The sequence below is a fragment of the Sceloporus occidentalis genome, unplaced genomic scaffold (genome assembly GCF_023333645.1).
Source record: "Sceloporus occidentalis isolate IW3139 unplaced genomic scaffold, rSceOcc1.0.p SCAF_3, whole genome shotgun sequence".
Classification (NCBI taxonomy): domain Eukaryota; kingdom Metazoa; phylum Chordata; class Lepidosauria; order Squamata; family Phrynosomatidae; genus Sceloporus; species Sceloporus occidentalis.
Window position 1 is genome coordinate 66,049,176 of NW_028316983.1, and position 24,327 is coordinate 66,073,502.

Sequence of the window (24,327 nt, forward strand, 5' to 3'; positions counted from 1 at the left end):
GTTTCCATGGCCAAAAAGATTAAAGTCTCTTAAATTAAAGATTAAAGAACTGCACCCTCCCCGAAGGCATCCAACTCCATCTTGGCCTCGGAGGGGGAGAGAAAGGAACTGCGCCCTCCCCGAAGGCATCCAACTCCATCTTGGCCTCGGAGGGGGAGAGAAAGGAACTGCGCCCTCCCCGAAGGCATCCAACTCCATCTTGGCCTCGGAGGGGGAGAGAAAGGAACTGTGCCCTCCCCGAAGGTATCCAACTCCATCTTGGCCTCGGAGGGGGAGAGAATGGAACTGCACCCTCCCCGAAGGCATCCAACTCCATCTTGGCCTCTGAGGGGGAGAGAAAGGAACTGCGCCCTCCCCGAAGGTATCCAACTCCATCTTGGCCTCAGAGGGGGAGAGAGGGTAGGCCAATGCCATCAGGCCTCTCCTTAAGATACAGATCCCTTCATCTGTCCATCTGCCTTGGTCCAGGACTCAGAGGGAGAGAAGAATGCTGGACCTGATCCCCTTCCCCTCAACCATTCCCTTCTCCTTCTGTGTCGTGTCTTAAATTGTAAGCATGAAGGCAGGGAACCGTCTAATTAAATGATTTTATGTACAGTGCTGTGTAAATTTACAGGGCTATATAAATAAAGCTTAATAATAATAAAGCAGGTAGAAAAAGTCATGGTCAGTTTTTTTTGAGATAAGGAAGGTATTTTGATGACTATCTTCAGAAGGGCCGAACAGTTAATGCAGAATAATACTCAAACTTGTTGGGCCGATTAAAAGAGGAATGAAGGAAAAATGGTGAGGGAAACTGCAGAAAGCTGTTCTCTTTTTGCAGGATAACACACCTGCTCATAGAACTGGCAAGATGACAGATGTTTTGAACAATGAGTGTACAGACCATTCACCCTACTCACCAGATCTTGCTCATCTGACTATTTCTGATTACCAAACCTTAACAAGAGTTTGAAAGGAAGGAAATCTTCAAATGATTCAGAAGTGACAGCAGCAGTAGTAGAGCAGAATTTCAGCGACCAGACATTGGAATGTTTGTGAGGAATGTTTAAAGAAACTCGAGAGACAATGTGCCTCAAACTTTTCAGTGAATATGTGCAATAGCATGTGAATTTTATGTCTCTAGGTCATTCCCTTCTTGGTCAGGCTGAAAACTTTTCAGTATCCCCTCATACATCAAGATCTATCTGTTCTGACATTATTAAACCAACCTGCCTATCTAGTTCCACCCACACCTTTAAGTTTCTGATCAGTAAGAACAGAAATTACCTCTAGGTTATACAACATACAAAAACAAAAAATCATGCATACACACTGATTGCACTTACCTTCAACTCACAGTCCTCATTTACAGCTAGGTTACTAGGTTTTAAATCCTAAAAGAAAAAGAGACACCTTTATCAGTATTACAATGCTAATGATACTGTCTCCATTTTGAAATTCAGTACTGACGATATCTATTGCATCTTGCAGTTTTTAAACCAACTCCCAGCTGCTAACTACAATGCCATCACAATCTTTACTGAGGTTTCTAGTAGCCTACAAACAGATGCCCTACATGACATTATGCTATGCTATACATACACACACATACTATCTATCTATCTATCTATCTATCTATCTATCTATCTATCTATCTATCTATCTATCCATCCATCCATCCATCCATCCATCCACACATATATGTATTGGTGATTAATAAGTTGTCCATGATTCTCCTAAAAACAGTGATATAAGCTAAGTAGTTTATATTATTGCCAAGAAAACTAGACCTAAATAAAAGCCATGTCAATTTCCTCATCTCCAGCACTAATGAAATTTTAACTGTGATTTTATTCAATTATTTTTAATCAAATTCTGTACACATATTTCTTTCATTGCATAATTTAAGTTATAGTAACAAATACTCACTCTGTGTATTATGTCAGCAGAATGGATATACTGCAAGATAAAAAAAAATTGAATAGTAAGCTTGTGTCACCACCCCATTTAATTATCTAATATTCAATGTTTTTGTAATAGTATTTAGTTTAAAAAATTTTGGTTTAAATGGTGGTACAGAAAATCAGCTCCAGTTAGAAGGAAGAGCAGACCGATGCCTACATGAAGAACGGGCATGATTTTAGTATTACTATCCCTTTTAATCTGGTGCATTGTCATGCTTTTGAAAGTACAGCTTTTGTGTTTAACCAGTCAAATGCAGAAATCTCCCTCCAAATACAGGTTATGTCTTCCTTATCTGAAATTCTTGGGACCAGAAGCATTCCAGAATTCAGCTATTTTTTATTTTACTTCGGAATACCTGTATTTGCCTATACACACATACTGGGTTATCTTGGAGATGGGAACCAAGTCTAAACACAAAATTTGTTTGTTTCATGTACTCCTTATACACATAGCTAAAGGTAATTTTATACAATATTTTAAATAATTTTGTGCATGAAACAAAGTTTGTGTACACTGAACCATAAGAAAGTAAAGTGTCAGTATCTCAGCCACCCATTAAAATGTTTTCACTGTTGGAGTATTTTGGAATTCTGGATGAGGGAGTCTCAACCTGTAATTTTAAAGGTAGCATTTAATATAATATAAAAATGCTTCTTAAAAGAGATATGCTAATTGCTCATCTGCAAACAATGTCTAAGACCCAAGCTATCTGATCTTTTGTGGTACTGTCTGAAGCCTTTGTTTTCCTGTAACTCTGCCCCCCTTCCTTTAGTTTTTCTTCCTAGAATGACCGCACTCTAACAGGGACCATGTTGTAGGCAAGATAGTACCAATAAGGGGAAGTTCGGCCAGCTGAGAGCAAGCACAATTCTTCCTGAATTACTCATATGGATGATTCTAACCAATCAGGAACATGTTCCTTATCTAAGCCAACAAAGGAAGATAGGCTGGAGAATTACAAAAAGTGGGAGAACACACAATAGATAAAGCTTCTCAGATATCTTCCTCATTTTCCTATAAGACATACTGCAGTAATACAAAAAGAGTCAGTGAGAGTAGGAGGCTGTTAGTACAGTGATGCATGATCCCTGATGGTTTCTTCACATCTCCTAGGTGAAGTTTTTTGTAGTCAATCCTTCCCTACCTCCAATATTCTGAAATGCTGTTGTTTTTTTAAAAAAATCTAATAAAAATAAGGAACAAAAAATGAACAAAAACTCCTACTCAGAGAGAACATGTAGTTCCTCTAAATATGAGGGAAGGCACAGAATAGACAAAGCTAGCATCAGCTGATTCCTAGAACAGGCAACTGCATCTTCTCTTCTTTCACAGTTTTTAAAAAAGTTATTAGTTATACAAGTTTTCCGTAACAAAATTTAGTCTAACCAAATCAGGAGAGTACCTGTGTAGTGCTTCCACCTTATCTTTCCAAATTTACAACTCCCAAATTAAAAAGACATCTGAAAGAGTGCACACAAAATAATGTAAGTCTGCTTGGAAAGCATTTTATTTAATGTAAAAATATTTCCATTTGAAAAGATGTGCACAAAAATGTGTGTTAATATTAAAACTGAATGTTTGTTTTAAAAATGCATTGGCATGCATGCTTTGGAAAAACTCACACAAACATACCATTTTTAAATGTAAAATGAAATAAGTGGACAAAGAAACAAGACAGAAATTTAGCAGTGGTAAAATGAGAACCTGAACAAAATCCAAGTTCAACAGATCCACCCATCCCTTCATCTGGATACAAGCTAGTCATATGGATCACTCCATTTACAATCATTTACTACAGTAATAGGATTAATGTCAATACCTTCAAACCACGAAGAATTTGATAGATAAGGAACTGGACATGGTCATCTGTCAGTTTCTGACATTTTACAATGTTGTTCAGATCTGCCCCCATGAGATGGGTTACAAGGTATCTAGAAAACAAACAGAAAAAGCAAAAGATATTACCTTTTTGCAGGAAAGTTGAGGAAGGTAATGCATTCCAGGGATTAAGTTTAAAAATTAGAACCACTTAAAATAATAATCAATGAATGAATATTAGAACCACTTAAAATGAACAGCAACTAATGAACATTATTGTCTGGATTCAGACAACCAGTGTAATCTCATATTTGTCTATATAGCAGTAGGTAATAAACCCTATGATATTAAATGGAAATTATTCTCAGCGAGATGGCATAAAAGCTCATCCCCAAAGGATACAGCTAGGGTCCATTTCAGGTTTTGCTAAAATGATTTTTAAAAAATGTTTCACAATGCAGGAGACTGCTTCCAGGTGTTTCCAAAAGAAAAAAAATTACTCTTTTTTTGGCCAGAAAATCAGTCAACGGCTGCACAAACTCACACCTAGCATACAGGATAGCAGTGTACACTCGTCCCTCCACATTTGTAGCTTTGACTTTTGCAGATTTGATTATTTGCAGATCTGATTAATATGCTCTCTCCCTAGGAATCTCTAGGTCCTCATATTCTGCTGGAAGTTGACCACAGAGTTGCACTGAAGGACCTAAAGCAGTGATGGTGAACCTAAAGCAGTGATGGTGCCCAAACTGCAACCCAGACACCACTTATTTATTGCAAAGTGCCATGTCCCTCTGGCTTTCTACTAAGAAACTCTGGCAAACTCTGTGCTAGGACGACAGCATGTGTGCCCACAGAGAGGGCTCTGAGTGCCACCTCTGGCACGTGTGCCATAGGTTCGCCATCACTGACCTAAAGGGTCCTAGAGAAAACACTTCTCTAGGCATTTGTAGGACCTGCAACATGATTCTATGGTTAACATCTGGCAGATGTTGACCACAGATCTCTGCTGGAGGACCTAGAAATTCCTAAAGAGGTGTTCTTTCAGGTTAAAAAGCTACTGTTTATTTATTCATGTTCTTTTCACTTTCACGGGGTTTCTATGACCCTAACCCCAGTGAATGTGGAGGGAGAAGTATACATTAACTGACAGGAGTTGTCTAAAACAATTTGCTGCCTGACGCAGAGTACCAAATGGTGTTCCCCATCCCACCCCAACTTAAGATGCAAGGCACCTGAAGTCAACGGTTATTTTGGCACAGGAGACAGAAAATCCCTCAAGCATCTCATCCAATCTCTAGCCACAGAAATGAAATAATTACAAATTGGCTAGCTTCCAATTTGCTGCTCTTTCACACAGGGTTATTCTGCTCCCCTCCCCCTGGCCATTCAACTGTATTTTCACTTTGGTATTTAGGATTTGGCTTTGGCAACTGCATTGGTGGCTGAGTTCTGGGTCTCCCCTTTCCATCCCATCTGCTTTTACAATCAGAAGTTGTAGAGAGAAGAGGGAGGTTGGTCGGGTTGAGCGGGCGAAAGAAGAGTTTGAGGACCCAGGGGAGAGGGAGGCAAGCAGATGGGAGGGGGAAGCCCAGCTGGTCTCGGGCGAGGAATTAGAGACCCCACCTTGGGGGCGGGGAAGGCCGACTGGGGCCTTAATAAGGAGGAAGGGAGAGGCGCTCGGGGGGAGGAGACTTGGCGGAAGACTGGGGCGCGGAGAGAGGTACGGAGGAGGGAAAGGAGAGGAACCCACTACCAGTGGAGTGGATAAGAGGAACTGGGAAGGTAGTACTCCCGGAGGACGGGTGAAAGTCGGGCCAGTCCTTACAACCCACCCGGCGTGCCCACGGGGAGGAGAGGGGACCCGGTCCCAGCCGTGGAACCCGGAAATAGGCCAGGGAAGAGAGGGAGTCAGAGAAGGGGAAGAGCCGTGGTGGTCTTTGAGGGAGCGGCGGCAACTTCCTGACTCCAGCCCCAGCCCCGAGCCCAGAAGACGAGTAGAGACGCCTGTGAGTGACTACCGTCCGGCCCGACACCACACCCTGTGAATACTTCCCGGAAGTGAGACGGCATCAGTGAAAGTAACTGTGTCGAAGGAGTTGTATTTTTGGTTTCAGTTTGTGAAGAGTTAATAAAGTTGTGTTCTGGTTGTAAGCATCATTCCGGCTGCAAGGACTGTTTGTGAACCAACTCTAGAGTAGGATGGAGCCAGTCCCAGGGGCGCCCTCAGCGGGCATAGGAGCCACGCCCACAGAAGTATTTCCTTCTACCCTCTCTCCCAGCCAACCTTCTTCCTCATCCTCCTCTGAACACACCCCAAGGCTCCATTTGCAGAACCTTGGCCCTAAACAGATGGGCCAAAAGCACCACTTTTGGGCCAATCTGGGGGCGTAGCATTCAGATGATGCACGCAGCTCAATCAGGCCGAAGCTGAAAGGAATGCAAAAAAGTGCTCCTTGCCAGCAGTTCGTTGTGGGTTGTGGTGGCCTCAGGACTGCAGTGTCTGGTTGCCATGGTTCCCCCGTCAAACGGGGAGTGATTGGCACTGTACTGGCCAGAGGTCTGCTTGACCCCCTTGTTCCAAAGCACTTGGATTTACAGATATACCATATATGGAATAGTCCTGATAAAATTCCATGGAATAATTCTTATATTGTATGAATGTTTATTTATTTTTATTTATTTAGGTATTTATATCCCGCCCTTCAGCCCTAATGGCTATCAGGGCGGCTTACATTTATTATTATTTTTAACCAGACAGTTCCCTGCCCGCAGGCTTACAATCTAAAAGACACGACACAAAAGGAGAAGGGAATGGTGAGGGGGGAGGGGATCAGGTCCAGCATTCTTCTCTCCCTCTGAGGCCTGGACCAAGGCAGATGGACTGGAGGGAGGGCTCTGCTTCTTTCAGGCAGGCCTGGTGGAGCTCGCCTGCCTCTCTCCCCTTCAAGATGGTGGCTGAAGGGAGGGCTGGTCCTCTTCGAGGAAGGCAGTTGGAGCTCGCCTGCCTCTCTCTCCCAGATGGTGGCTGAAGGGAGGGCTGGTCCTCTTCGATTTATTTATTGCAAAGTGCCATGTCCCTCTGGCATGTTAGTGTGAATGTTAGTTGATGATCCATTATTTTAGTGAATTAACAGTAATGTCATTGTTTTAATGACTGTATTTTATATGGAATTGTTTTATTGCTGTGATCCCATCTTGATCCGTAGGGAGAGGCGGGAAGTATAAATTATTATTATTATTATTATTATTATTATTATATAATTACATATATCTATGCAATTTTATATGTATGAAGTATGTGCTGACCATGTTACTATTATATAAATTCTGCATAAAATAAACAGTCCTTCTTATAAGTAAGTAAATCTAATTAAAATTTGAGGTACGACATTCAAAATATTTGACTAAAAACATGTAAATAGAATATGGCAAAAGAAAGAAAGAGAGAAAGAAAGAAAGAAAGAAAGAAAGAAAGAAAGAAAGAAAGAAATTTGACAACTAGTTTGGTGAATGCAATTAAAAAACTAAGATGAACCCCTACATTTATGACACTCAAAATCTGTCCCCTAAGGCAGCCCATCCATCATACCTGCAGTACACCAAAGACTAATAATAATAATAATAATAATAATAATAATAAATTTTATTTGTTAACCGCTTTTCCAAATGATCAAAGCGGTTTACAACACGAATTGCAATAACAAGAAAACATGGGAATAAAAATTGCAATACAAATAAAACTTCAATAAAACATTACAAAATACCGATAAAACCATCACAGTATACACAATATAACAAATCCAACTAGCAAGTGTGGACTAGTTCTGAATTAGTTGAATTTATGCTAATAGTCTTGCATATTATATTGTTGCTTAAGATTCAAAAGTCCAGCAGAGAAGGAGTTGCTTCTTAAAACTGTACAGTGATTACATTGAAAAGTATCTTTTTCCATCCTAAATGGTATTTAAACATGGGTATCACCTTAAAGGCCTAGAACAGTGGTGGCGAACCTCTGGCACGCGTGTCAAAGGTGGCACTCAGAGCCCTCTCTGTGAGCACATGCACCATCATTCCAACACAGAGTTCACTAGGGTTTGTCAGTAGAAAGCCAGAGGGACGCGGCACTTTGCGACAAATAAATGGGTTTCGGGTTGTAGTTTGGGCATGGTCTCTAAAAGGTTCACCATCACTGGCCTAGAATACACTGGTGCCTCGGGATACGAAATGATCGGGTTACGAAATTTCCGGGATACGAAAAAGTTGGATTGGCAAAAACTGTTTCGGGTTACGAAATATTTTTCGGGTTACGAAATTCATTTCGGCGCGAAATTCAAATGCCGCAAAGTGCAGCTATAGGCTTTCCAGTGCTAACGGATTATTTTTCGGGTTACGAAATTTTCGGGTTACGAAAGGAATGGCGGAACGAATTAATTTCGTAACCCGAGGCACCAGTGTATATTGTTGGATTCCACTGCAAGAGGTTATACTCTAAAAAGCAGCTCATCAATCTTTTAAACTGATACATTTTATGTAAACAGACCGGGAAGTCCCAGATCATCTCTTAAGTACTGTATATACTCACATATAAGTCTAGAAATTTTAGTCTAAAAATTGACCCCAAAAACCTGGGATGACTTATCCACAGGTCAGTGTAAGTACTGTACTTTAATTCTTATGTTAAAAAGCAACCATCCCCTGGTGAAAGACAAGAGCGTAATCTGTCATGGAAACACTGACCCCCGTCTATTCTCTCATCCATCCAGCTTTTAGTATGAACAGTTATGCCTGCTGGAATTTTGCAAGTTCTTTGGCATCTTTTCCCTTTGCTTCATCCTTAAGATGGGTTGTTACATTCCCCTAAGTTTCACCCTTGACTTATCCTCAGGTTTTATCAAAATCCATAATTTTGGCCTCCAAACCTGTCCACGACTTATACATGAGGGTGACTTATAGTTGAGTATATACAGTAAACAGGAACAGTTCAGTGAAAGCTTAGATCAGGGGTAGGCAACCTGCGGCCCGCGGGCCGGATGCGGCCCGGTGAGGCCTTGGGACCGGCCCCAGCCCGGTCCTGCCGCCGATTGCTGTCGGGGCCTTTGGCCTCTCGCACGCAGGGGCAAGGGGAGCAATTGTCTATAGACGCCTCAGAAACATGCATTTATATTAACATTTTTTAAAAAATCAGCAAATTTTTTGCGTGTCCTCCACTTTTTTAAAAAAAGTGTCCACCATTTGAAAATGTCCTACATTTGTCCCGGTTTATTAATTTATTTTTTAAAAATTTAAAATTATTTAATTATTTATTTTTTGGCTTCGGCCCCCCAGTTGTCTGAGGGACAGCAACCCGGCCCCCGGCTCAAAAAGGTTGCCTACCCCTGGCTTAGATTAAAGCTACTCCATACTGCTCCCTGACCTGCAGAATGTACATATGGTAAGATGAAAGAAAAAGCCTCAAGTTTGCACAACCTGCAGTCACCACTCTAAATATGAACTACGGCCTAAGTGACTAAACCCCATTCACAGACATCATCTATCTTTCCCCCCCCCCCCCCCCCGGTGGCAGGAATAGTGCCCAATTCCATACGGATTTACAGACACACTCTACTCCACTACACTCCATTCACAAGCCAAAGGCATGTGTGAACTAGATGCTAGGACAAACACAAAAAAAAATCCTACATCTTTTAGATATGAAGCTGTGAGAGAATAAAGACTTTTTAAAATTAGTGATTTCACTATTTACCTCTCCCTTTCAACAATGATGAAATAAGGCTGATCTCAGTCTTTTCACTTTTCCACAAAAGAAACTAGGGAAAGGTGTGTACAGGGTATAGGAAATTGCAGCGTTATTCTATCAACAATGTACTTTTTAAAATAGAAAGCCTGTCTCAACATGTGCTTTGAAACTGCGACCTACATGCCTAACAGGTTTCAAACACGATTATTTAGTAGATTACCAAATGGCAAATGTCTTAGTCTCTTCTTACAGTCACAACTATCCATGAGTCTGCCTTAATGCAAAGTAATGATTGAAAAAAACAGGTTTCACTTTCTCCAGACTAAAAAAGGCTGATGTACCAAATACAAATCTAGTGTTATTTCCCTTCTTCTTAATATTAGCAATTCTCTGCAACCCTGAAAGTTCATCCCAGCCAATTAAAACACTATGTTCAGTATGCAGCCTTCCCCCTTACACAATGTATAAAAGAATTTTTAACAAATAAAATTATAATTTTCGCTTAACTGCAGCTACATAAGGATCTTTTAAAACAATATTCATATGTACTTAAAAGGGAATTCGAAAGCCCTAAATCTACACAACTATAACAGGACACAGAGTTAGAAATGTTTTCATAAGCACTGCAATTCTGCTTACAGAACCATTCAGCTCAACTGGAGTAAACCATCAAAATTTGACACAGCATTGCTTCAAAGCTACTGAGTGTGAAGAAACTCCTATGCATCATATTTATAATTAGTCGAACAGCCAAGTTAAAAAAAGGAAATAATTTTAGCAAGTCAACTTTGAATAGTACAAGGTTTTAGTAACACTGCTACTGTTCTAAACTGGTAAGCCAAGGTTTACCAGCCGTGTGTCTCATGATATGCAGTATACGATCAGACATCAAGTCCAGCAGAGTAACAAACGTGGTAGAAAATTAACCTGGGATCATGCAGGACACCAATTTTACTAAGAATTGCACATTAGTGCAGTAAAGAGCTGAGATACAGAATGTGAGAATTATGATGCAATACAACATGCTGTATTATAGTGGGCCTGCCATATCTGCTGGAGTTTGATTCCATGACCCCCCCTCCACTCACACACAAATAAATGAATGTTCAAGTCCTCTGCCATTTTATATGGCTGTCTGCCATTGACTCAAGCCACTTAGCATTTGATATATAAAGACTCTGATATATAAGCTGCTTACCTCCACAAAGAGGCAAACCAGTTCTAGAGCAGCAGTGGAGGAAAGCACACTCTTTGGATGTGCAAGGCAGGCTCTCCAGAGGTGGAGGAGAGAAATGTGGGCTGGTGCAAGACCGTACAGTAATAATGTGTCATAGAGCAACACGGGCTATACAGAAAGAGGAGGATGTGTCTGCTACACAGCCTGCTGTGAGGGAGGACTGATGGGAAATTAATGGCATCCCTGTCACAGCACAATGTGGCAGGGCCCTGCACAGCCTCTTTGGAGCCTGACAGCAAGTGAGGGTGGCGAGAGCAGGGGAAGTAGTCTGGGCCATCACTAGAGAGGCTGTTGAGGAGAGCTGCACACATGGTGCCCCGATGCCCTTGGCTCCCTGCTGCTCCTGTCTTAGAGCAGGGCCGCCAGCAGCAGTATCCTCCCGCTCCTCCTTCTGCGCCATCTGCATCATTCTATGCCATATTACTATTGTACAGTCCTGTGCCTGCCCACACCTCTTTCAGCTGACCCCAAGAAGCCTGCCAGCCACCTATCTGGTTTGAAGAGATCTCAGGTATTATTTGTCTGTTTGTTTATTTGCAGTCCAGAAATTTGCAGATATGGATGGGGCCATTGTACGTGTACTGATATACACGTGGATAGATTTGTTATGTAAACTACCATTAAGCACAGATATAGCTATCAACCATTTCTGTACAGCAGATACACATACAGATATACAGTGTATACAGTGGGCCCTAAACATTCACTGGGATTAGGGACACAGGACTCCACATGAAAGTGGAAAACCGCAAATAAAAAAGCACACTACTTTTTTACCTGAGAGAACACATCTCTAGTAATCAGGGCAACTATATGGTCAACATCTGCCAGAAACTGACCAGGGAATCATGCTGGAGGACCTACAAATGTCTAGAGAAGTGTTTTCTGTAGTAGTGTAGAGAAATGTTTTCTCTAGTAATCTCTAGGTACTGTAGCATAATTCTATAAACTTTCAGCAGTCGGATTGGAGGACCTAGAGATTACTAGAGAGAACCTATTAATCAAATCTGCAAAAGTCAAATCCACAAATGTGGAGGGCCAACCGTATTCATATGATATTCACATATGGTGGTGTACATGACCTATCCCCTGTTTTTGTGTTCCGAAAATGCAGCGTGCCCACGCTATACGTGGGCTCACCATATGCAGACTTGATGTAATGCGGACGGTGAACCCCTGTTAAATGAATGGTGCGTGCGCCTATGACGCACACATGGCACAACACTGAAAACAAGGGGACTTGAGGTTCTGTGGTGTTTCTTTTATGAGAGGGGTCTGGAACGGATCCCCCGTGTAAATGCTGACGGTGAACCCCTGTTAAATGAATGGTGCGTGCGCCTATGACGCACACATAGCACAACACTGAAAACAAGGGGACTTGAGGTTCTGTGGTGTTTCTTTTACGAGAGGGGTCTGGAACGGATCCCCCGTGTAAATGCTGACGGTGAGCCCCTGTTAAATGAATGGTGTGTGCGCCTATGATGCACACATAGCACAACATTGAAAACAAGGGGACTTGAGGTTCTGTGGTGTTTCTTTTACGAGAGGGGTCTGGAACGGATCCCCCGTGTAAATGCTGACGGTGAGCTCCTGTTAAATGAATGGTGCGTGCGCCTATGATGCACACATAGCACAACATTGAAAACAAGGGGACTTGAGGTTCTGTGGTGTTTCTTTTACGAGAGGGGTCTGGAACGGATCCCCCGTGTAAATCGAGGGTCCGCTGTACAGTATGTGAAGCAATCTTTTGCCAACCTCCCATGCTGACTAATAAAGAACTGAACAAAAAAATCTATAAAGTATACTTTTGTAACAGCAAAGTTGCTTAAAAGATAACTGTTCTTCAATACATAAAATCTCATGAGACAATAATAGTACAAAGCCTTCTCTAAACTGAATCCTTTGGTTCTATCACAACTGAGAAGGGCTGTAAAGTGGGTCTGCAAACTTATTCCAATACGGCTATGAATTTTAAATTACTTGTAATGTAGTTTCAAAGTGCTACGTACACATCATTGAATTCCTCTAATGACTTTGCAGGTGTGAAAACATCAAGAAGACCAATAACCTGAAAAGAAAAAAAAAAGACATATATAAGGATTCACAAATTTTTACACATAAATCAGGCCTTTTCCAATTCAAGCATGTACACTATTACAAATTGCAATTCAAAGTGTTTGCCCTGTCACCACATTAACAGTACATGGGGGGTGAAACAGATGGATGGCTACGAGCAGCCCTTGGCTGCTCCAGCTGCAATCGGGCCACAATCAGCCTGAGACCACAGCAACCAGCTGGTCCATTCCCAAAGTGGGCTGCCGCCACAGTCCCAAATGAGTCGGTGGCAGGAAAGGTTTTATTGTTTCTCCTTTTTCTGGCTGCCTCAAAGCGCTTCTGGCCACTTCAGGGGCATGCATCATCTGCACACTAGGCCCCCAAAGTGGCTAGAAGCCACTCTATTTGGCCCATCTGTTCCAGCCCTCCTTGTACACACAAATACACACTGGCAACACTCCTTTAAATTATATCAGTTTCAGATCTCTTGAAATGTTATAGGTGCAAGCTACAGGTGTGAAAAATCAGAGAGATGTTATAAATTGTATGCAGTCTCTTCATGCTTCGTCTATGCCTCTAGATCACTGTTCTCAGTGAAGAGGATTTGAAACAAACTAGATCTCCAAAGGCAGTAGCTTTTTGTCTTGCTAATGGAATTTAAAGTTTATTTCCTGGACTGAATCTCTCAGTGCCTACATGGCCAGAAGGAGGAGGGGCCAACCTGTATGAATACCCTTCCCTTCCATTCCATCTGAATTGAGGACAGCAAGCTTCTTGACCAAATGTAGGTCTATGACCAACATTGTTATTTTTTCTTTCTCCTGTATCATTTTTAACACCTTTGCCTGATGAAGAAGCCAGTGGAGCTTCGAAAGCTTGCAATATGTATAATGTGCATTTTGGTTGGCCCAATAAATGTATCACTGTTTTGTGGCTTTTAGATGATACTGTACTTTGCTATATGGCTAACGCGGCTATCCCTGGACAATTCAGACCTTCGGTTTACACAATCTACCTTCCTGTTCCAGCATATTTACAAGTTCACAAGTGAACAGGAAGCTTTCACTTTAGATGAACTATATTTTACTGTCATACATGAATCCAAAGGGAATTAGCAGAAACAAGAGTTTGCTGGGATTGGTACAATATGTATGCCCACTGGTTTCAAATATTTCGTTCTTGCCTAGAAACTCTCCATGCTGATGGCTCCACCAGTCAATGGGCCTCCCCTTTGATCTATATCAGTAGGATATAAGAATTTATGTGGTAGGTATGTTATTGATTTATTAGTCTAAGTACATTCAGTAACTTAAAAGAAAGACGCAAACAATCTATATTAAGAACAAAGCAAACCCCACCATCCTCATTTCTGGTAATAAAGACTGTGGTGAAGATGCCACAGGAGAGGACAGGCCTCAGGATTGCTGCAGATAGGTGTTGTCATGACTGCTCCTCACATCATGTATTAGCCCACCGCTCTGTCCTCGTTATAATGCATATAGTAAAATGGATGGAGCTGACAGAAGTTGTAGGACAAAACATCTGGAGGTTAAAATATACCCCCAACCTTATTATTATTATTATTATTTATATAGCATATAATGTTTCTGAATTATTCAGTGGGCATACCATTTTCTGTTAATGTGTTCTAATAAGAATTTGGGCTCTTAACAGCCTCATTTTTCTGTTTTAAATATACATCATTTTACTTCATTTAAAATAGCTGTCATGTGCCTTTTGAGTAATGGTCATAAAAGTACCTAAATCTAATTATTATGACTATGAAGAAGCATACAAGAACAATAAAGGTAAAGGTAGTCCCTTGACATGAATGTCTAGTCGTAACCGACTGTAGGGGGTGGTGCTCATCTCTGTTTCTAAGCCGAAGAGCAAGCGTTGTCCGAGGACTGCTCTGGTGGTCATGTGGCCCAGCATGATTCCACCGAACACTGTTACCTTCCCACTTAAGTGGTACCTATTTATCTACTTGCATTTGCTTGCTTTCGAACTGCTAGGCTGGCAGAAGCTGGGACTAGTGATAGGAGCTCACCCCATTATGCAGCACCTGGGCCTCGAACTGCCAACCTGCCGATCTTGCAATCAACAGAGTCAGCATCTTAACCACCAGCCACCTCAAAAATTAAAGGCTCTCTGTGCATGGCTCTTGCAGTCAAAACTAAGGACAAGATTCTATGATATTTAATATCCTGACTTTCACCATGGCTCCTCACCTACATCCTATGTCACAAAAAAAATATTATTACCCAGCAACATCAGGGACTGCCTGAAGGAAGAGGCCCCTCCCTCCTCAACTGTCATCTCGGCCTCAGAGGGAGCCATCAGGCAGACCCAGCAACATCAGGGACTGTCTGAAGGAAGAGGCCCCTCCCTCCTCAACTGTCATCTCGGCCTCAGAGGGAGCGATCAGGCAGACCCAGTAACATCAGGGACTGTCTGAAGGAAGAGGCCCCTCCCTCCTCAACTGTCATCTCGGCCTCAGAGGGAGTCATCAGGCAGACCCAGCAACATCAGGGACTGCCTGAAGGACGAGACTTCTCCCTCCTTTGTCACCTTGTATTTGTATTGCATTAAGATTTTTACTGTACACCGCTATGATCATTGCGGAATAGCGGTCTATAAATAAAACATATTATTATTATTATTATCCTATCTGACTGACAAATTTCCTTCCTCTACTCTTAGTTCTTTCTTTGGCCTCTCATAGTCTTATCACTATGATCTCAATCCAAGATTCTACTACTGTATACTAAAAAGCCATAATTAAGAAGCTATTCTGAGAGTAAAGAATATGCTTTCAATGTAACTGCATTGTAAAATTACTGCAAGACTTAACTTCCTGGAAGAATATAACATTTTTCAAAATTTACAAGATTAGATACTGTAGGCCAGACATCAATACAATTAACACAAAAAGCAATAAGTATAATAACAGAACTCTACCTAAATTCTGGCAATCTAAAGATTTTACCAGAGATGATTCTCTGCTAAAAGCAGCTGATATACACATGTATTTTGAAAGGCCTTTCTTAATATATATTTTTAAAAATTCTACTCCATTACTCTGCTGAAGAGCTAAAAAAATAGAAATAAAATACTAAGTAACAATTCAGAAATTAGAATAGTTTAACATAAGACAAACTATGAACAAAACCCAGTTATTTACTACAGTAAAATATGTTGGAAACTGTTTTGACCCGGCATCCAAAAGCATCAGTCAAACTAATCCCCTCAAAGTGAGGTTCCATAGTCTAGATGCTGTGACAAAGAAAGCCCTTTCCTGTACACTTATCAGTCACATCTTTGACTGAGGTGAAGCACAAGCAGATGAAGAAACATGGATAACCTGAGAGGAGATTATCTTTCATATCACACATTTTGCCAAACATCAATGTCATTCAATAGGCTTTTCTTTAGTCTATTTCAAAAAAGACAGGAATTAAAATGTTCAGTGCTGTTATTATCTGCAAAAAAGAGAAAAACTTTTGCATCTGCATAGCATGCAATTTAGAAACAAGACTTAAAGCAATAGGCTGCTATAGCAGTTCAAGTGCTGCTGACAGTCTAAGCCTATAGCTTCATCTGCAATTGCTTTTACTAGACTTTAAAGGGAGAATATGAGGTGCTTTTCACAAATTGGCAAATTTGCTCTTTCCAAACCTTCTCATGTTTGTCAGCATGCTTGAAGACATGTCTTAGTTAAAAATGAAAAAGAAAGCATGCTTGTGCCATAATTTTACTTTAAAACTTGATAAAACCGTCCTATACTGTGACATTCATTTTAAAATTGCAGAACTGTTTGGTATAGAGCTAGAGAAGTGAACAAATTAAATACTATAGCCAATGCATATACCATTTCAATATACTGTCTTTAATGAATACAACCAAAAGGAGCATTTAGCACTAAAAGTCTTAACAGCAGCAAAAGGGGAAGAGCTATTTTTGCAACATTACTATTGAAGTATTACAGAAACAATCTAACTCTGTGCAATATTTTGCAACTGTTCCTACAGCTGAAGATTCCAGTATTAACCTGTTATTTCCACAAGATCTTGGTCTATCTCTAGTCAATTCCATGAGATAATCCTAACATCTGAATGTCTACAAGACATTTTTTCAAACCAATGCCTGCAATGAGAAAATACTAACAGAAAACATACTTGCATGAAGCTTTAAACTCTAAAACAATAAAATTTCACAAGCAAGGAGAGCTTATACGTTTTTTCATTGCAGAGGACACAAGCAACAACACCCAACCAGAAGTCAGAAATTGCTGAAACAGTTTAAAACCAGAATTGGTACAGGTTGAGCACCCAAATGCAGAAATCCCAAAAAAAACCCTCCAAATCCTAAAACCTTTAGCCTCCAGCTATCCATTTCTACCTTTAAGGCGGCTGCAACACTCATGCTTGATTGTCTCTCAAATTCTCCATCTCACTACAGCCTAATGCCTCATACCCAACACAAGCAGTGAACGAACAAGGCACGAAGCTAGAAAGGGATGAACAAGGAGGAGCATTGCAGCCACTGCCTGCAGACGGCTGGCAGCAAAAACACGCTACAGGAGAGAGACTGAGGATTGGTGAAATGGCAGGAATCCAAACATAGTGATCTGTGCGAATCCACACCTCCCACCATTTCACAGATCTCCACGTCTCTCTCCAGGCTTGCTTCTCTCTCTAGCCTTGCAAATACAGTACAGGTACATACTACACTATTTGTGTATTCCAAAATCTGAAAAAAATCCCAACTCTGGTCCCAAGAATTTCAGATAAGGGATATTCAACCTGTATTTTAAAATTAATAATAATAATAATAATAATAATAATAATAATAATAAATAATAACCATTCAGAGTGATATAGATGTAAATTTTCACTAGCCATTAACATGAATGAAGAACTGAAAATGAAATGTGGAATAATTCATTTCCTCCCCTGATCCTTTGTACTTTCAATTATTAAAATTTAGTACAACCATCAACTACCCTTCAGCATGGTTTGAAATTCTAACCACTGGGTTAACAAACTAAGGTTCATAGGTAACCTAATATTTGAAACAAACAAAATGGACACTTAGGTTTCTAGTGAAACTCACATTTTCATGCTTCATATGCTTAAGCAAGCGTAGTTCACGATATGTCCTTTTGGCATGTATGATAGACTGAAATGGTCTTGACAATTTCTTCACAGCCACACGCAAGCCAGTTTTGGTATCAAAGGCAGAGCTGTAAAATAATAGTTTGAAAAATCAGTATTAAGAATGCAAATTTGGACTGAAATGTGATTTCTCTGTAAAAATGATTTAAAGGTATCTTGTTCCATTCAGAGAATATAATTTTGAAGGTGCTTACTCAACATTCAGAAATCACATTAAAATAAATTATTAGGAGAATCCTATGTATGTATTGATAAATTTCGAGAGCAGGACTGGATTTACATACAAAGAATGGCAAATTTTGCAGTAACATAGTGACTCACAAGATATAGCAATATCTTCCTGCAACTTCCTTGAACATTTCAACCTCAACGTTCATGTGTTGTGACATTTTAGATGCAAGTTCTTTTACATCCTGATCAGAGCATGTGTAAACACATAAGGCATGCCTCTCAACAAGGGATTTTTAGAATTAAGTATCCCAACAACATTAGGGGTGAGTTATTTTCTAAAAGCTGTCTAGATAGCTACTACATAATAACTTTTTAGTGAATTAGAAATCATACGGTAGAGTTTTTTGTGGGTTTTTCGGGCTATGCGGCCATGTTCTAGAAGAGTTTGTTCCTAATGTTTTGCCAGCATCTATGGCTGGCATCTTCAGAGATACGGTACAGCTTTCAGTATAAACGGTACACATGGACATATTCTACAGTTTCTGATTTGGCTGGCTTTGCAGATTTTGCAGCACATAAGGCTTTCCCATAGAAAACAGTTGTTTTTAAATTTCTGTGAGCCCCCTCAGGTCCAGGTTGGGAGAAAAGCGGCATACAAAATACAAATACTGTAAATAAAAACCGAAGGATACCTCATCCCAGCAAAACTACTACAGCTGAGCATGTACTCATAGACATTTATTGAACAAGTTTCAATAATTATTAAACACTCATTTTATTTTTTTCTAGCATTATTCTTTTTTTAGTATCTAAAAAGAATGAATCTCTCTCTCTCTCTATCTATGCCTTCGGAAAAAAAGAACATCAGAAAAAGGGTGAGCACTGAACAGACACTGATTCCACTGTTCACAAAGGACTAATGTGAAGTCAGAGGAAAAAGGACTTCAATTAAGAATTATTTAAAGCAGAAAGTCTTTCAACAAGTCTCTCCTTGTTGCACTAAAACAATTACTAATTTCTCACTTTAGATTCGTGCTATTGTCATACCAGCATTAAAAGGGAAATCACTTCTATTTCTCTGCAAAAAGCTCCATAAAGTACTATAGATGTGGTTCTTAAAAGCATCTCTGAAACAGCAAGCTGCATTTTACTTTAAAAGAATAAGCTCCAAATTAATTTACTCTAATTTACTTTAGCTCATTAACATTTGCCGATGTCTCACCCAGTGTCCATGTTTAACCAGGGGAAAAAGATTTCTGCTCTCTTACCCTTTCAGTCTAACTCAAGATGTGCCTGATAAAAATACTGCCATCTGAAAACTAAACTATTTAAAATTAAAATAAAGGGAGGAAGGTTAGGAATAAGGGAAACAGCATATAAATATCAGTCCTGTGTGTGCAACAGAACCCCACCCCACCCACAAAATCTCTCCACAATGGCCAAAACTGGTTCCAAAGAGTTTCCCAGCTCTCTGGAACAATTTGGGGTTATACAGGAGTCAGCTGTGGGTATGGGAGAATTCTGTCTCAGTTCTACTGGAAACTGCTTTAATTCCAGAAAAAGTCCACAACTGGATTCCAGCTTAACAGTTTTATTATGGCATAGGTTTGCATGACTACTGTTGAAAAAAATACATTTACCTTTCTTGCACACTTTAAAACAAGCACTATCCAATTTTTAAGAATGCAGCTCAAGTTTTTGGAAGATTTACTCAATTACAGAGGTGCAGACCATTACCTCACATCTGAAAATAAATACATTTGACATGCCCCTAACAGTTCAATCAAGTAATTTAAAACATGTTTGAATGGAAATTATTCGACTGAACTGTCACCTGTCAGTGAGCTATACCATAAAGGCATATTTAGTGTTTCTTTTTCTCTCTTGATGAAATGAATCCTAGAAGTGTTCAATTAGACTGAGTTCCCTTTTATCCAACACACTGACAATCTAATCAGCCTGAGTTTTAATATCAAACTGAGAAGAGGTACTTTTCTCTCTACCCATTCCCAAATTCTGCAATGCTCTTTGCACAATAATTTTAACCCACTTCTAGAGCCAAACAAGGAAAAAAGGATCCGTGGTATTTATTTTTCCAGAACAATAGTCAAATTGTTTCTGCAAGGTGGAAGTACAGGGATAAATCCAGCATTACAAGTGGACTTCCACTTGTGCAAGTGAAGCTTCCCTTTTATGAACTCCATATGGTTATATTCCAGTTACTCCTCCAAGGTAAATATGAAAGCTATTCAATAAGCAACATATTATGCAATCATTTCTATAGCAGTACAGATACCCTGAAATCAGCACATTACTTAGTAGTAGACTCTAAATGTATAATATTTCTATTTAACTGTCAAACTAATATTACTATGGAACCATTTCTAAGGAAAATATCTGATATGAAATAACAAAAAATAATTTAAATGCCTTTTCTCCCTTTAAATGCATCAAGACAGTATGACTTCCTATGTGCATGTGTGCAGAGATCTGGATAGAAAAGTGCTCTCAATAGTTCAGATCATCAAGTTGGGTATGAGAAAGAACTGATATCCATAATGACATGCTGCAGGCCTTAACAGTGGGACTTTTGTTCAGGGCTGCAGTTAGCTTGAAATGGGAATCTTAAAAGAACTGTTTAAATAAGACTGGGGAGTTTGATTCAAGAAAAATGAAACTCATTTTCTCCTTTTTGAATCCACCTGAGGCCCTTCCCTGCTATATTGTGTAACCCGAGATTGTGGCCACAGTGTGAGTTTTACTTCAGTTCATTTTAGTTATATAATGGAAGTGTTTCTGGAACTTGTGAAAGGGACATCTCTTGTCCCCAGATGCATCTCTGCACGGAGCATATATGTGTATGGTATTTTATTTTGGTTACAGGGCATACGACATTATCTTTTCTGAGTCAGAATTGGAGAATGGACCATTTGTCATCCTGCAGTTATTATGAGACCAAATATACGGGGGAAATAATTCAAGCAAAGGGAGAATATGAGAAAAAAAATCCTGATTAAATTGTAAAAGAAGGACAGTGCACGCGCGTGTGTGTGTATCTCTGTTAAAACCATGATGTGTTTTAAGAAATCAATCATACATGCCTACTTGAGACTCAGGTGACAATACAGCCAGTCCTCCATATCCACTGATTCTTTACCCATAATTCAAATATTCCAAAAATATAAAATTCCAAATAGCAAACCTTGATTTTGCCATTTATGTAAGGGATACCATTTTATTATGCAATTGTATGTAATGGGATGTGAACATCCTTGGTATCCATGGGGGATCCTGGAACAAAACCCCAGCGGATATTGAGATTGAGACATCTATATCATGTGGATTTACTCAGGTGTAAACCCTTTAACCCAAAAGGATCACGTTGTCATGACTCTTATCCCTAAATTCAAATTTCAAAGACTTTGGGGCTGTAAAGACTGGCCATTAAGGCCAGCCTGGGGCAGTCGGGTGTTGCGTTGTCATGGTGCACAGCCCAACTCCACCCCCAGGCTGGTGTGATGCCGTGCACTGCACCATGTGCAGCATCATGACATCCTGGGGGCAGAGTTGGGTTGTGCATCATGACGATGCAACACCCGACTGCCCCAGACTGGCCTCCTCTGACACTGTGCCTATATGACGCAGCGCTAATGGAGTGTAGAAAAGCCACGCACCAATGGCTATGGAGCCCTTTCAGAGGTGCAAAAAAGGAGCCACTTTTTACGGCTTCTTTTTGCACTGGCGAAAGGCAAGACCGAGACTGCAGCATGTAGTTGCAGTGGCCCTGATCCAGCACTAAAGGGGGTGGTGTTTCGAGCCCCTTTATGAGTGAAGCCTTCAACAATGTCAACTCCTGAAATTGCTGAGCATTTTCATGACCTGTTTTGACAGACTGCCAAATCTCAGCTAAAACAATTGCTGAGACACTAGAGATAGCCTTGGAATTCACTGGGTTTATATTTCAATGAGATGTTGGTTATGTAAAAGCTGTCAGCCAATTAGAAGCCAAAATGTTTGAAGGCTGACCAGAAACAAAATCCAGTGGATACCACCAAATTGATTTTGCAGCATTTTGAGCCATCCAATTTTTGCAACAACTTGTCACTGTTAAAACATGGATACATTACTATGAACTGGAGACCAAACAAGAGTCCTGATAGTCACGGCACTCAGGTTCTCCACAGCCAAAAAAAATTTCAAGACTCAAATGTCAGCAGGAAAGGTCATGGTCACAGTTTTCGGGGATAAGGGTGACAATCTTCAGAACAGCCAGTTAATGAAGAATACTACTCTAACTTGTTGTTCCAATTAAAGAAGGCGTTGAAAGAAAAACGGTGAGAATAGCTTCAGAAAGCCGTTCTTTTGCAGGACAACACACCTGCTCATAGGACTGGCAAGGTGACAGATATTTTGAAGAATATTGGGTTTGCGTGCATAGACCATCCACCCTACTCACCAGATCTTGTTCCATCTGACTATTTCCTGTTTCCAATCCCTAAAAAGAGTTTGAAAGGAAGGAAATCTTCAAATGATTCCGCAGTGATAGCAGCAGCAGAGCAGTATTTCAGTGATCTGACATCAGAATTTTTTTGGAAGGGATAAAGAAATTTGAGAAATGATGGGCCAAGTGCAGGGGTAGGCAACCCTTTTGAGCCGGGGGCCGGGTTGCTGTCCCTCAGACAACTGGGGGGCCGAAGCAAAAAAATAAATAATTAAATAATTTTTAACAAATTAAATAAATAAATAAACCAGGACAAATGTAGGACAAAATTTTCAAATGGAGGGCACTTTTTAAATAAAAAATGGAGGACATGCGGAAAAATTTGCTGATTTTTAAAAAAATGTTAAGATAAATCCATGTTTCTGAGGCTTCTATAGACAATTGCCCCACCATGCCCCTCGCGCGAGACACCAAAGGCCCCGGCGGCAGGACCGGGCTGGGGCCGGTCTCAAGGCCTCGCCGGGCCGCATCCAGCCTGTGGGCCGCAGGTTGCCTACTCCTGGCCAAGTGTATTGAACTTTAGGGTGAATATGTGGAATAGCATGTAAGTTTCATGGCTCTAGGACATTCCATTCTTGGTAGGGCTGAGAACCTTCCAGCACTCACTGGTACTTATGTGGCACAGTAGGCAAATAAATGAAATGCTAATTTCTACAGAAAAGCTGAAGAACATGAATTCTAACAGTCTTGTTTAATATAGTAAATATTAGTGGTTTAGGTGTTGGACTACGATTGTGAAGACCAAGGGTTTGAATTCCCACTCTGCCCATAGAAACCCACTGGGCGACCCTGAGCGAGTCACACATTCCCAGCCTCAAAAGAAGGCAAAAGCAAACTCCCTCTGAAGAAATCTTGCCAAGAAAACCCCATGATAGGTCTTGCCTTAGGGTTGGCTAAGTTAAAAATGACTTGAAGGCACACAACAACTTTTAAAAACACACCTGTATGGCTACAGACATATACATGGAAGTCTGAGCCCATGTTTTTCAATAGCAAACGTGTGTGTGTGTGTGCGCGCATGTCCTACAGAAATTTCACAGAGGTGACAAACCAATTAGAATCCATAAAAACTAAGCAAAACTCAACACTAATACTTTTTATAAGTACTTGCCCCTGAAACTTAGAGAGCATATAGAACAATCTGTTAGTGAAAACTAACAATCAATGATATAGCCAAATTATATTTAGCTCCATCAATGTAAATACATATTTGTGCCAAATTTGACTTAAACTGCAATAAATGGTATTTAAAAATTATTCTGATATCCTCTCCTCAAAAACAGTGTGGAAAGAACTGTGAAATCAATTCACCAGCAATCTGGAGTATTGTTTGCATCCTTGCACAACAGAAGCAGTTTGCCAAGACAATGTCACCTGAGTGTTTCAATACTGGCTGCAAGCGTCCAAAGGAAGGCTACAGCATCTAGAAAGGACCCAAGATTATAGTGAAAAAATACAAGACTATATTCTGATCCTCCCTGTCTATGCAACAGCACTGCTTTTACATGTGGTCATCCTGTGCTGATTGACTAATACAAGTGCATTTTTCAGGCTGAAGATTTGCCAGATCTACCATAAATCTTTATGCAACCAATACTTTATTTACTTTCAGTCTAGCACCACAAAATTACAATATCATATAAACAGAACACCTTTAGTACAACACTACAGAGGACAGTCT

General features: G+C 40.3%; 1 protein-coding gene across 2 annotated transcripts in view; it reads right to left on the reverse strand.

Moving 5' to 3' along the window:
* Nucleotides 1-24,327, reverse strand: part of MAPK14 (mitogen-activated protein kinase 14) — a 62,197-nt gene that overhangs the window by 35,857 nt on the left and 2,013 nt on the right. For both annotated transcript variants that reach the window (XM_089514787.1, XM_089514786.1), the window contains exons 2-6: nucleotides 17,913-18,042; nucleotides 12,752-12,810; nucleotides 3,767-3,878; nucleotides 1,912-1,941; nucleotides 1,329-1,376 (exon numbers count right to left, since the gene is read on the reverse strand). In XM_089514787.1, coding sequence (XP_089370913.1) covers nucleotides 1,329-1,376; nucleotides 1,912-1,941; nucleotides 3,767-3,878; nucleotides 12,752-12,810; nucleotides 17,913-18,042 — 379 coding nt within the window. The remainder of the gene's footprint in view (nucleotides 1-1,328; nucleotides 1,377-1,911; nucleotides 1,942-3,766; nucleotides 3,879-12,751; nucleotides 12,811-17,912; nucleotides 18,043-24,327) is intronic.